Genomic DNA, 14794 nt, shown 5'->3' on the forward strand with positions numbered 1-14794 from the left:
TGAATTCCTTATAATAAATGAAAATGTTGAAGTGATGGCTTAATTCCCCCAGCCCCCAAAAAAGGTGGGGTTTTGTGGGAACATCCTGTATTGAAAAATTCCTAGTAAAGATGCTCAGATGCTGCAACATTTCCAGACTTGTGCTTTGGCTTTCAGAGTACAGTAGTAGAAATAAAATGTATTTCCATCAATTGTGCAGTGACATGCTAAGAAAACTTTTCACAATTCATTACATTTAATTCATTTATCTGGTAGTGTTGCCTTGTTTCAAAATATGGTTTGGAAACAGAACAGAAATTTATCTTGAAATTTATGTATATTCTTCTACCATGCTGACGACCCTGATATCTGTATACATATGGCTTTTTGACTAATTAAACTGTAGAGGGTGCTTGCTTTAGGACTGTGAATGTTCTCTGATGGATTTGGCAGGGAGACTTGAAGAAGTCACAGCAATGAATGATTCATTAAAATGTCACATAATTTGGAAAGAGAAATATATAAATTCTAACTAATTCTAACTATTTGAGGTCTTCACTGTTTTTTGCTGAATCTTTACGAAAGCCTTTTTACAGAGTTGATAGAGTTGTTACAGGTAAGAATAATTTTGCAATTTTCTGTGTTGTGTTTTCTTCAGTTCAGTCCTGATCCAGGTCCAGGAAACTGTTACTATAAATGTCAGTAATTATTAAATAGAATAGATTGTATGAATAAATTGTATCCAATGTTTTATTAGATATGTGCAGGAAAAGAGGATTTGCCCAGACTGGAATTTACCATCTTTATTTTCTGAAAAATCAAATCCCAAACCTCAAAAGTAAAGAGCTGGATAATTTTGAAAACTGCAAAGATTTGAATTGATAGTAAACTTGCAGTAATTGAAGGAGAGATGGCTCTTGTAAGTAATGTACAGTGAATAAGTCACTCTATTTCGTTGCCAAGGAAATAAAATGGGGCTCTTGGTAAAGGGAAGCAAGGAGGAAGGCACTGCAACTGGGACAACTGTTACCATTACATAATCCACCTGGCATGGTTTTCACAAGTGTGGAACCTTGTGGATGTATGTTTGATAGAAAATATCAAATACCGCCTGCATTTCAGTGACAGTTTGTGCTGTTGATATGGTATCCTGGTGATATGATATCCTTTGTGTGATTCCACCTGCTGGGCTATGTGTTCTAATGTAGATATAGATGAGGATAAACTGGCCTGTCCATTTGAGTACATATTTATTTCTGATTTTTTAGATATTTCAATAAATAGTTGAAGGCTACCAAAATTCTCAGCATATTTTCCAAAAGAAGAACATTATTCACTTGCCTGTTCCTTGCTGATTGATGATGATGAAAAAATAAAACAAAAATTATTTCATATTTGCCAAATCCCTTCTTTTCCTGCGCATTAGGGTACACAGAAATTTTGATAAGCTTCTTGGAAATATATTTGTCCAAAGCTTACAGACTATTTCCATTCTTTACTCACTTCATGTAATAGCGAAGTGCTGCTAATCTGTCACAATTTCAGGGCCAAACATCACTTTGTGATGGCTAAATCCACACAGGCAGAGAAAAAAAATAGTTACATGCAGGCATCAAGCACCCAAACAGGTATGTGGATGGAAAAGAAATATGATCTGAATGCTGAAGTTGTGAAAAATCTGCCGAAGTTTGGAGGTCCCAGTAAGACACGTCATAAATACCACGTAATTCCCTGGAATTCAAGCAAGCTTGCAGTCATGGGACAGTCTTCAGTGGGACATGAGACAAAGCTTTAATGCCATTTTATTTCTTCCCTGTCCCTATTTCTGAACAGATGAGTCTAGACTACACAAGCAAAGCGCTCAGCTTTGGAGCCTTCCCAGTGCTATAGTATTAGGTTTCTGGTGGGTTTTTTGTGTTTAGAGCATGAGAAGAGTAACTTGGGTGTCATCTTCTGTTTCTCATAAAAGAGAATGGAAAGATTCAACAGGAACTGAGTGTTTGAGATGTGTGGGAGGGAACACCTTCGGACACTATTTTTAAATCAAGGTTCTTTCATGTTGCTCTGGTTTTAAAGGACAGAACATGTAATCAGCAAGTTCTTATCTCTTATTTTTAAGGCAGAAACTTCCTGATTCTTCTCTGCACCATTCTGTGGGAGAACAAAGGGAGAGCTTGCAAGAGAAAATAGTCAGCAAGAAAGGAATTCTAAGGCAAACCAGATAATTGATAACCAAATTATCCCTCACAATGTTATAAGGTTAAAAGAAAAGACAGAAGTCACCTTTGCAAGCTCTTCTGGAATGCTGTCCCAGAAGAATGCATGTTCTGCAATGGAAAGAAAAAGGCAGGCAAGGCTGGAGTTAGAACTTGATTAGTTTTTGCTACATAATATATTTAGTGCAATTTGTGTTTTCAAGATGTTGAATTTATTGTCTCAAATTGGTCCTTCAACTGCAATCACTAAAGCAGGAGAGTGGTGCTGCCAGGGAGTGAGGCCAAGTGACCTGCAGTGTTGGAGCCAGAGTTAGTCAGAATACACCTACAGATCCAAACAACCAGGTTGTTTAATATCTGAGCTTCAGCTTTGAATACTACAAGAAATTGTGATTGAAATAGACCCATCATGCATTAAATGAGTACTGGGGTAAAGGGCTTTAGAGTTCTTCAAACAGCTTACTGCAAATACTATTTAGTACAAATATAACATTTAAAGAATTCAATAATGACATATTTATATTTTCCATTAATATTTAATTAACTGAACTCTAGTAAATATTTTCTAAAAACTGTAATTATACACTTAAAATCAGAACTCCTTGCTGAAAAGAAACAAAAACCAATTTAACTGGCTTTTAATCGTCTTTGTAACTGGAACAGAGAATAGTTCCATGAACGGTAGAAACCATTATTACTGTTACTTTAAAATGATTTTATTTAAATTAATTGGATTATACGTGAAAGGTTTTGCATCAGTAGCAGGAAAGATTTTGATTATCTTGTAATATTATTAGCTTGTAGTTTTAAACACATGAACTACAATTAAAAGGTTCAAGTCAGAAAAAAACCCCCACCTCTTTGAAAAATAAATTTTTATACAATTTAAATTACTAATCATGAAGAAAACATCCTGCTCCCAGATGGACAAAACTAGCAAAACAGGAATACTAATAATAATGAAAAAAAGAGCTGGAACAACAATTTGTGCAATGAAGGGAACAAATTGTACCTAAGTTATAAAATAGTAGACTCCAAGCCAGTGAGCATTTAAGCACATGTTTAATTGTAAACAGGTGAACAGTTCATCTCCTTTTAATGAGACAACTGAGAAGTGAAATGCACTTATGGGGCTGTGGCCTAACATAGCTATTATTGACTAGAGTATTAATCAATTAAGAAAGCCATAAAAAAGCAGTGGTGGGCATGTACATGTTACATATGCCTGTTTGTGCTAGAGTGTTTGACAGATTTGCTTCTTCCCTCTGAACTGTGGAAATGAGTCATCCTGTCACCAAGGAGATGGACTACAGGTGGGTTTCATAACCCATCTGGCTTTCTTAACTTTAGCTATTTAAACTATTCAGCTAATCTCCCTCTGTAGCTAAGGGGGAAGGGAGACGTTTCTGGTTTACCTTTTATCAGCTTTGGAGATAAGGATTTCTCTCTTTTGACTATAAAAGGAGCCAAGGTGACTCAGCTTAAATTAAATATGTTTAGCTGGTTACAGTAAGGTGAAATGAACTGTTCAGGGGTCCACTGTTAGAACAAATTACACAACTATGCACATATTGAATTTAAATGAATCTCATTGCAGGAGATACTCATAAGCATTAAATTTGATTTCTTTTGACTCCAATTGTGCAGACTCTGTCACTAGTGGCTTCCAAAAAGTTTGACATCTCTGTCTCACGATGCCACAAGGCATAAACAAGTATAAGCCTGTATGTTTATTACTACATAATTGCACTGCAGAACAACTGAAATTATTTACATTTATAAGCTTTTAAAACACAGTAAACTTGAGATAGAATAATGGTGGATAGATACAAGACTGAAGCCACTTTTGTTCACAAAGCAACAACTTCCTGCATGTATTACCTGGCTGAAATGGCTAATATGGTCATTCAGTTGTGTGGCCACTCATAATGCCTGGGTCATGCCAGGGGAGTACCTTTTGCAACACACCTGGAGCCCAGAAAATGCTTTGCAGCTTTGGTACTGATCCAATCAAGCACAGAAATAACTGGGAAATGACTCATGTTGAGACGTAGATGCTTGCTGTTAATCCGAGCTTTTAAAGTGTATACAGTTTGTCATCATTTTTCATTGTTGGGAACGTGCGTGTCTGGCTGCTTTTGTTTCATGATGGTCTGATGTTTGCTGTGGACTCTCTTTTCAGCTCATGTGCTGCAATCATTTGCTTTACACTTGAAGGGACATAATCAGACAGAAATCCCTTCAAAACCAGTTCCACTGAAGAAAAGACTTAAGCAGGAGAAGCAAATATATGAGGTAGGTTGGAGAGGAATGTGTTCTGACCCTGAAACATCTGCTCTTTTAAACGTGATGTTACAAATGTTTAACCACATGTGCATCTTTCAACCTTACAAGCTCAGCTAAGGCAGGGGAGGTGTGGGGGAGAGAAAAATTGTGGATTATACCCAAGAAGAATGTTAATATGAAAATAGCTAGTAAGGCTGAAATTATGGAAAAAAACAGATGCATTTGGGACAAATACTACAGAAAATGAATGCTAAACTAATAGTAAATACTAATCATACAGATAGATGAATACTAAATGTAAAGCCAGGAAGGAATTGAATAAATATGCCGTTTGCAATACAGGTTGGCATCATGGGTACTCACACACTGAGTATGTCTTGTATCACTGCACTTTTCTCATACACAACTGAAACATATGCCCCTAGTATTTTGTTAAATGGGCATAGTATTTCTAATAACATAATTGAAGTATACCATGGATTTAAACTGGATTCTGAATGAAGGTTCTGTCATTAAAAAAAAGCCATTGTCAAAACAGGCAAGAGATGCAGAGGCACTGTCTCATGAAGCCTTACAAAGAGGTGTTGACAGGTTCTCTGCCCACAGTTTCTAAGGGCTCTGGCAAGACAATTGTTTTGATTTAATTGTTTTTATTTTTATTTTCTATTCAGAATGAACAGAAATAGTACTGAAGCAGAAATAGGAAACAATAAATGACATATAAATTGGAAGACCTGGCCTAGGTCTCTTAAATTATCACCTTCAACATTATCTGTTGCCTTACACTGCAGTAGTGTGTGCTATACTATTACCTGTGTGCATGAAACTGGACATAACAGCCTTCATCTGGAAAAGTAATGACTGTATGAAATGGTCTGGGGACACAGGGAGGTTTTGGCCCCATCCATTTTAATTAAAATGGGTGTTTCCATCTTAAAGGTAAATGCAGGTTTGGTATGTATCTCAATTTTCTGCAGAGTGCTGGATTGGTTGGTACTGTATGAGGTTCTGAGTGCACATAGTCCCAAGCTCCCACAAAGATCTGGGGTAAGTGTGCAGAAGCAGGATAGGAAGGAAGAAAGGAAGGAAGGGAGGAAGGAAGGAAGGGAGGGAGGGAGGGAGCTTCCCCACCACTCACCCAAGCCCTGGTGTGTGGTACTGACGGAAGCTTGGGGGCTGAGTATTGGGATGTGAATAACAGCACTGAGGTGGCTTCCTGTATTCCAGGAAGCAGAACTTTGTCCTGACGTGTAAAAGAATAAAGTTTCACAAAAGGTATTTGCCCAATAAATCTAGCAAAGCAAAGCCAAGGCCAGGTGGCCAGGAAGGCCAATGGCATCGTGGCTAATGGCATCAGAAATGGAATCAGTGTGGCCACCAGGACCAGGGCAGTGATCAGTTCCCTGTACCTGGCACTGGTGAGACCACACTCCAAATCCTGTGTTCATTTTCTTGGCTGCTCAGTTCAGGAAAGACATCGAGGTGCTGGAGTGTGTCCACAGAAGGGTAACAAGGCTGATGAAAGGTCTGGAGCACAAGTCCCATAAGGAACAGCTGAGGGTGTGGGGAGGATTCAGCCCAGAGAAAAGGAGTCTCAGGGAAGACCTCATCACTCTCTGTCCCCACCTGAAAGGGGATTGTAGCAAGGTGGAGGTCGTTTTCTTTTCCCAGGTAACAATTGACAGAACAAGAAGAAATGGCTTCAGGATGCACTGTGGGAGGTTTAGATTGGATATTGGGAAAAATTTCTTCACCAAATGGGTGGTCAGGCATCGGAACATGCTGCCCAGTGAAATGGTGAAATCACCATCCCTGGAAGTGTTTGAAGGATGTGGTGAATGTGGCACTTGGGGATATGGTTTAGTGGTGAACACAGCGACGCTGGCGTAATGGTTAGATTCAATTACCTGAGAGGTCTTTTCCAACCTTAATAATTCTCTGATGAAGGATGGAATCTTCTGACATTTCATGTCCCCTTTTAAAATCAGGGGTTTGATTCACTTCCAGGTACTCTTCCCTAAGGAATTAGATTTCCCCTTTGTGCTTGTGAAGACCCAGGAGTAATTTAAGAAGTACCTTTGTCCTATGAATTTGGACAGTCAGAGATAAGAATTAGCGGCACAGACTTCTTATAACAAGAGTGTCGTTTTGCTGCGGGATGAAAGACGGCAGCAAACGCATTCCGCCACCTAAGATGAATCCTTTGCGATGCTTCGCAGACTTTCCCACCCCGTTGGCTTCCTCTGGGACAGGCGGCGGCGGGGCACCCAGAGGAGGCAGGCAGGCAGGCAGGGTGGGGGAAATCCGTGCAGAACCTGCCCCCATCCCTGTCCCTGTAAGGCAGCACTATCCCTTTAAAAGGCGGCCGGCGGCGGCCGGCGGGCGGGAGCGGCGGTGACGGCCGGGGCCATCGCCTGCCCGCCGGGTTTTCCCCCCCTTCCTGCCGGTCCGTCGCTCGCAGCCCGTTAAAAAGAGGAGGCAAGATGGCCGAGCTGGGCAGCAAGGGGGTCACGGCGGGGAAAATCGCCAGCAACGTCCAGAAGAAGCTGACGCGGGCGCAGGAGAAGGTAGGGGAGAAGGGGGGCATCCCCGGGATGCGGGGCTGGGAGGGGGGGACGTGGGTACCGGGGATGACAGCCCTCCCCGGAGCAGGGATGCGTCTGGCAGTGGGTGCTTGCGGGGGGTGGCAGCTGCCTTCCCCGCCCGCGGAATTAGGGCCCCTGTGCACCCTGAGAATGCCGAGAATCCCTGTTGGAGCGGTGAGGGTTCACCGTCCGCCTGCGGAAGGAAACATGGCATCGGATTCGGCCGGGAGCGGCGGGGAGACGGAGCGCCGCACGCTTGTGTTGGATCCGCAGATGCTTATTGTTTCAACAGGAGGAAACCTTCCCGTCGTGGCATTTAGGTTGTGCTTTATGCAGCATTCTCGAGAGCAGTTCTGTGTTTCGCCGTAGCGCTAAATGCGTAACCTCAAAGATGGTGAGGGAGAGGAGATGGACACTTGGCCCTTATCTTCCGACAGCATCGCGCGATAGTCGCTACTTGCTGTGCTGACCTTGAGCTCCTCATTTTGGGATGGTGGTTAAGCCAAAGCCATACGGCCTTTAAAGATTGTGCCGATCTGCTGAGAGAAGGGGGAATTTTTGAATCCCAGGAGCCCTTCCGCTGCTCTCCGCCCACCGCTGTGCCAGCAGAAGGTGCCAGGAATATGCAATGGATACTTTTCCTGTTCATCTCTCTGGCATGCTGCATCTGATGCCAGATGCCTGCTCTGTGTAGGGATTATCGGGCGTTTTACGCAGGGACATTGATCAGCTGCTTTTAATGCAGGCACGCTCGTCTTGGTTTTCAGTGGTTTGCTGTGAGATGACATTGACTGAATAAGGACTGGTGCATCTTCGAGGGAGGGCGGGCGAGAAGATCTGCCCACTGCTGCTCGTATTCCCTGGGAGTTATCTTTAGCAGCTAGATTTAATCTAGGAGGGTTGGGATTAAATGCAGTGCAGTCTCTGACACTGCTCAAAAACGCTGCTGGGTCAGAATGGCAGACCAAACCACTTGGATTTAATGTCGCACATGCTGCATCCACTACTTTTAGCTCACTCACTGAGACTAGGAGCGTCCCTTGAACTTGTCCGACTGCTTGGAAAAAAAACCCCAGTGACTGCCAGATCCAGTATGGAACTGCAGCCGCAAGGTCCTGGCTTCACTCTGCGCACAAGAGTGAGCATGGCCACATCTGTGGTTTTTTCTGCCCTCCTTTTGTTCCAGAGGGGACAGGACAGGGAATCTGGTCCACCTTGAACTCATCACAGATGCTAACTTCATTCAGTGTTAGCCACCAGATGGCAACCATATTTGTAGTTAATACTTGGGTGGGTGATAGAGGCTGAGCTCCTGGGCCAGCTGATGAAGTTACTGTGTTTAGTGGTGCAATTTGGAACCGAGTGTGTCCTGCCAAGCCCTGCCCTGTCCCTTATCTAAAGTACACAGGTTCTTTTCCTAGGGAGGATTTTCCACAAATTTCTGTCAACTGTTGATCTAGCTCACTTCCTTGCTCACGCCCTGGTGGTGTTTGGGGATGTGGGAATGACAATAATAATCGAGAGTTAGCTGTGTATTGTGGGTGATTTGCACGATCTGAAAACACTTGCTTGTCCCTTTGGGAAGAGAAAAACGCAGCTTCTTTTTCTCTAAGGAGAAAAGGAAAACAACCCCAAAGCACTTGCTAGCACAAATTCTAGACCCTTCAGTTGTTGTTATCCTGATGCAAAGAGTACAACTTTAATCTCTGGGCTCTCAAAAAAAGAAAAAAAATGGCATTCCTTGCTTCATCATCTGACTTGCCTCTACGTACTGCTACAAGATTGTCTGTAACAGTTTCTCTTTTGTGAAGCATTCAGTATTTTACCCATAAGGGACAGACTTTAACTAAGGAATATACATTAGTGTTAACTTTCATGTCGTGAGGAGAGACACAGCTGAATATGCAGTGATGTGGAAGCACCAGTGGTTATGACACTCTACGCTTGTGGTATTTAGTTATAAACTGAGATACTGTGTTTAGCAAGAGGGGTCAACCATGTGTCAGGAGATAAAGACCAGGTGTTAAATAATTAAAAAAAAAAAAAAAAGGTAAGCAGGAGTGTGCAGAGGTGGATCTGGTAACAACTTAAAAACGTTAGATTTTTGTGAATATATTTTGGCTAGGGCTGAACTTTTCCTTTTTGAGGCTTAAACAAGCTGATGTTCCTTTTCCATATCGTATTTTGATTTGAATCAAGGATAAAAAAGTTCTTCCCTTGAAATATCTCCCTCTCAACTTGAGCCCTGCAGAGTTGGCCTCAGCAGTTTTCTACATGGTAAATTTCAGCCTTGTGTTAAGCAAAGAATGATGTCTTTTTGTTCAGTGCAGAATTTACAGTGAAACACTGTGCACATCCTTTTCCCCCTTCTGAGATGCCTATTATGTAAACTAAGTAAGATATTCCTTCAGAAGTGCTATTTGTTTTGAGCCTTTCAGCAAAATTATTGGCTATTTTTGGAAGGCACTTGAGCAATTCCACAGGAAATATAGAATGGAGTGGTTGACTGTGCTTTTTTTACAAATGGGATGGACACCCATTTAACCTCCATCTCTATTCAGAAGTAGCCTCAAGTACAATACTTGGCAACAATTTGCTAGTTGTCCAGTGAAATGTATCAGATAAGTTGATGCTGCTATCCAGAGGAGCACACCTTGCAGAAGGAGCTCATGCAACTGTTTCTAACTCATATCACCTTTTTCAACGAATTAGGATATTTAGGCTGGAAACCGTGATCTATTAATCCTAAATTTAGCTGAAGGATTTTCAGACTGAGATGCTGAGCTCTGGACTTTTTGTAATTCTAGACTTCTTAAATACGAGTGAAAATGTAATGCCCTCAATGTCATTGTGTCTTAGAGGGAGCCTAGTGTTTGCGGCTCTCAAACTTTTCCAGTGGGGCTGTGAAGTTTTTTTGCTCTTTATGTCTGTAATCCATCATCTTTGTTCAAGTGTCTGTTTCTGCTTTGTGACCAATTTTTACCTTCACATTTTTGAAAATTTTAAAAATCTCCCCAATTTCCACAATTCCCGTTTTCCACTAATAATGTTCTGTTTCTGAATGTGTCTATCTGCACATGCATGTTTCTGCTTTGAACAAACTCAAACAGCATCTTGGACACTTGATGCAATCCTGGTGTGCGGGTAACTCCTCTGTGAGGTTCCAGCAGGGAGCTGAGCTCGGGGAGGAAATGACTTGGGGTTTAGTAGCTTGGCTGGCAGTGAGGGTCCTTGTCACAGGATCAGGCTCTTTACTTTCCTGCAGCATGTTAGGTAGAGGTTCAGTGTGGAAAGATGTTTTTGGCTGTACAGGCACCAAATGTTGAATTAAGTTGCTTACAGATTAATAGCTTTGTCTGAGGAGATGAACTGTGAAGTTGACATCAGAAAGAAAGTGTTTTTTTTTTCCTTGGGAGCTTTTTTTTGTGTGGAAAGGAATTAACTTATTTTTGTTTAGACTGAGTGTGGGAAGTTCTTATCCCATAGTAGTGGTGGTCTCTAACTCTCTTTTTGTTCAAAGCTGGGCAAAATGAGGAGTCTGTGTTCTGTGACATGAACAAACTGTTGTATTTTTATTGTTGTATTTTGTTTGTATTTTGTCATGGGTTTCTTCTGATGTACCAACAAACCAAGGCATCCCCTTTTATCCCTCTCCATCCCTAACCAAAGGGGAAGGCTTTGTTTTCCACACAGGACCTGGCAAAGTTTAGTTTGGACATCCAAACTCTCTTGTATTAGGGGGTAACATTTAGGTCATAGACTGCCGTTTATAGCCATAGACTGACTTGCCGTGTTGCCATGAAATGTCACTTTTGTTTTCTGTTCTTGTCTTTGTTAATTCCACTGAGGTCTACCCACTTCTGTTTGAAGTTTTGCTTGTTAAACCATCTGTCAGAGCAAAGTTCTGCTCTCCTGTGGCTGCAGAGTCCAAGGAGGCTGGGCTGTAGTCTTGGTCCCACAGATTGTGGTTTGGGTGGAACGGGGTTTGCAGGAGGCATGGTTTGTATTTTGAGTTTGCCCTGATAAGACATTTTTCCTCCTTATAAGTCAAGCTCCAATAGGTGGAGCATTGCAAGGGGAGACACCTGGAATGAAATTTCAGCCCTGTTCAAGCAGGGGAGAGTCCATACTACTGAGCAATACCCAAGAACCTTAAAGCAAATTTAAATACAGCTGTTATCAGGATTCACCTGTCAGAGGCTCCCTGCTCTGTAGAAACTCTGCAGACGGAAGGGAGCCTTTCTATAAAAATGGTAGATGCAGAAAGCTATTTTACTGAGAATTATTACGTCTCCCTACTTGACAGAAGTTCCTAATTGGTTTTCCTTCAGGATCCTTCTGTCTCTTCGAAGCTTCTATGGTTTTTCATTGCCTTTGCATAGGCAAAGGGTAGGATGGTTTGGTGGCAGTCTGCCTTGTGCCAGTGAAGAGCAAATAGCCTGAAGAGCTACAAGTATTGTTTGCCTACTGATCTGGCAGGAAAATTGACGTTTTGTTTTTTTCTGGGGACTCCCCAGATGACAAAGACTGGGCTTTTTACTTTGTGTCTGTTAGCTTGCTTTCTCAAGAATGCAGGGCTTAGGGGATGGGTAGAGTCTCAAAAGTACTTTGTGCATAAAGGTTGCTGGAAAACGGGCACTGGATACAGGGGGAAGATCTGAATTAATGCCCCTAACGTTCAGATGATTCCAGTATGAGCTCAGACTGTATTACTGGTATCAGATAATGTGCATGGTACAGGGAGGAGGTGAAATAGGAAACCAGGCTCCACATGTCTCCTTGCCCATGGAATGGTTTGACTGGCAGGGCACTTACAGTGCCGGGCTGAAGGTGCCCTTCTGTCTGGCTATTTGCAAGAGATTTCTTACATGAAGGAGAATCTCACGGATGGATCATTTTCTGATTGGAAAGGCCCAGCCCTATTCCTTGTCAGTTTGTCTTCCCTGTGAGTTCTAGCCTTGCAAACAATCCTCTTCAGTGCAGTTCTTGTGAGATCAGGTTTATAAAGCAGGATGTGGAAGATCTCTTTTCACTGCAGACTTTTAAGGAGGCTCTAGGCCATACAGCATTAGTGTTACAGACCTCATCTCTCAAGAATTGACATCAAAGCTTGTCTGGCCTCTCCCTCCATCTTGCATGCTGTTAGGCAAGGTTTGTATTTCCAGGCACAGATGTTTGTTTTCTTTCCAACATCACGATTGCTCCTTGCACATGACTAGCAAATGACATGGCTCTAGCCAAGCCATTGGGGAAAGCTGGGTGCAGCCTGAGATGTTCAGCATCTAACTGGACTAGGGTCTTTGGAAATAACACAAGTTTTCCTTTGTTCATGACTGTTTAGACAGAGACACAAGACCCTATTGCTTGGGATCAAATGTATAATAAAGCTCTGGTTCTAGAAATGTCTGGAATGACAAGAGGGTCCCTTAGGTTAACAGGTATTAGAGTGGCTATTTTTTTCCACTGTTGTGATGGTGGCCAGACACCTGAGCTGCCTGTTGTGCCAGTTCTGCAACTTTGGAAGGATCATCTGACAGTCCTGGCTGTCTACCTGTACACAGAGGGATCAGCCTGTCTTCCCAGAAGTTCTGTGCTGGCAACCTGACATGATCACAAAGCCAGACTCAATTTGCCAAGCAGAACAGGCAGGTCTGTCACCCTGAACTGGCCACAGCTCAGCCCCTAAGTGGGCTGGCCCATTCAGGGTGTGCAGACCAGCAGCTTCTAATGAGGGATAAGACTGTGTTAATGTTGACAAGGAGACTGTGCATTCTCTACCCCAGACCAATGAGATGGGAACAAATATTAAAATATGTATAAAGCCTCCTTGGAGCACTGCTGGCAGGTAGAATAGTGCAACAAGGTCTATTCTGACTTCAGGCTGTGTTTTAGCCTTCTCTCGAGGGACTGTGTATTTGGGTTTCTCCAGCAACTGCAATATTGAATGCATGAGTGCCAGCAAACCTGTACCATTCTGGCATTCCTACTGCTGAGGTAAAAAGAGACATCTCTCACAGAAGGGGTTGGGACAGACAAGAAAGTAATTTCCATTGTCTCACTAGTCAAAATCAATTTTAAATGTGCTATTAGTTGAGTAGTTAGCACTGTCAGAACATGAGAGAGGAACCTCTGCAGATTTGCCTGAACTATTGGCAGTGGCATAAGGGACGAATAAATCTTGTCAGGTGTCTTTTCAGCAGGTGCATCCAAGTGGCTGGTGGACCTCAGACAGTTCAGGTTTCCCTGGGTACTTTCCTAGCCTCTGGAGCCGTTTGATTTTCACAAAGCTGGCAAGTACTGCAGGGGTGGTCCTGTGCCGCATTCCTGGAGAAAAACTTGAAATGTATTTATTAGCAGAAGATAGGATTGATGAGCATTTTTTGTTTGTTTGTTTGTTTTGGGTTATATTTTCATCATGCCAGCTTGCTTGCATACCTTTGTTTTAGCTGCTGCTCAGAAAGCACCTCTCTTTAGATTTGTAGATTTGTAGATCTGAAGGAACAGAAGGGAATAGAAATTCTTCAACCTGCTGAAGTTGTACAGTTTAGTTTTTTCTCCCTTTTTCTCTCCTTTTCATTTATTTATTTGTTTGTTTGTTTGTTTCTCCTTTTTATGTTGGGAGCTTGCATTCAGGAAGGGTTTGCCAGAGCAGGGAGTTGCATTTTGTGAAAAACTTGGAACCCAGTGCTTGGGGCATTCACAGACCTAGACAGAGGTCTCACAGAATCACTATGAAGCAGCTTTATGAAATGAGACATAGGTACAGTGTTTGGTCAGCTCTCTGCTAGTACACATGTGCAACATAGAATTTTCTGATGTTTAGGCTGGGTTGGAGTGAACGTTGTTCAGACCTGTGGCTGGGAGGTTGAAGTTTCTGAAAGTCGGCTTTTCCACAGAAGTGCTGTTGGGAGAGTCATGAAAGCCAGACAGTGTCGCCTTTCTTTTTGTCCCAGTCTTTACAAGAAAGGAGAAGTCTGGGTGGCAGTGTGTTCTTAATATAGGCTGCCAGGCAGGATGGAGAGTGCAAACTTCACCAGTAAGGAGGAAAGCAGCACTTAACAGCCACTAATCCCTCTGTGAAAACCATGGGCTGTATTTAATCTCTTGATAGGCAAAAGTGCTGCCCTCTCTGCAAGGATTTGACAGGCATTTTCAGAAAGCTGGTAACCTGTTCTGAAATTCTTTATTTTTTTGTAATTCTGCATTGATCGTGTATGGTTTGTTTATTTGAAATAGGTTTAGAACTTTTTATTAAACTTGGTTTTTGAGAGCCACATTAGTTTCTCAGTTATTTTTGAAATTAGCTCTTCAGGAGGGAGATTAGAGGTTGATACAGCTGACAAACAAACATTTTTCACTGGGCAATTGCTAATACTCTGCTTTGGAACTGTATTTGACAGAGCTGAATGCTTGTTTGCCAGCAGGGATGGAAGGGGAACTTCAGTGGTACAGAAACTACAGTGTTTGAAAACACAGCTAAAAGTGTTTACGCTTTTGTTTTTTTTTTCCTTTGTACTACTTGGCTTGACTGCACATTTTATCAGGCCAGAAACAATAATGTGTGACTTAACCAACTCAGAACTGAGTTGGGTGGTATTTGCAGAGTGAAGTAGCAGTTCTTCCCATTGGATTTACTTGGAATGGTGCCAGCAACACTTGTAAACTTATACCGAGGAGGTATAAAGACTGACATTTGAAGAAAATTTAGATCTCTGCATCTTTTTATTT

The 14794-nt window shown here is 42.2% G+C and overlaps 1 protein-coding gene across 11 annotated transcripts in view; it reads left to right on the forward strand.

The window, feature by feature from the left end:
- Window positions 1-6887: 6887 nt before the first annotated feature.
- BIN1 (bridging integrator 1) overlaps window positions 6888-14794 on the forward strand; it is a 94279-nt gene continuing 86372 nt past the window's right edge. For all 11 annotated transcript variants that reach the window (XM_066190215.1, XM_066190216.1, XM_066190206.1 and 8 more), the window contains exon 1: window positions 6888-7048. In XM_066190215.1, coding sequence (XP_066046312.1) covers window positions 6965-7048 — 84 coding nt within the window. In that variant the 5' untranslated portion in view covers window positions 6888-6964. The remainder of the gene's footprint in view (window positions 7049-14794) is intronic.

This window comes from Chamaea fasciata, unplaced genomic scaffold (genome assembly GCF_029207755.1).
Source record: "Chamaea fasciata isolate MVZ Bird 193981 ecotype frontalis unplaced genomic scaffold, bChaFas1.0.hap1 SCAF_8, whole genome shotgun sequence".
NCBI classification, from domain to species: domain Eukaryota; kingdom Metazoa; phylum Chordata; class Aves; order Passeriformes; family Sylviidae; genus Chamaea; species Chamaea fasciata.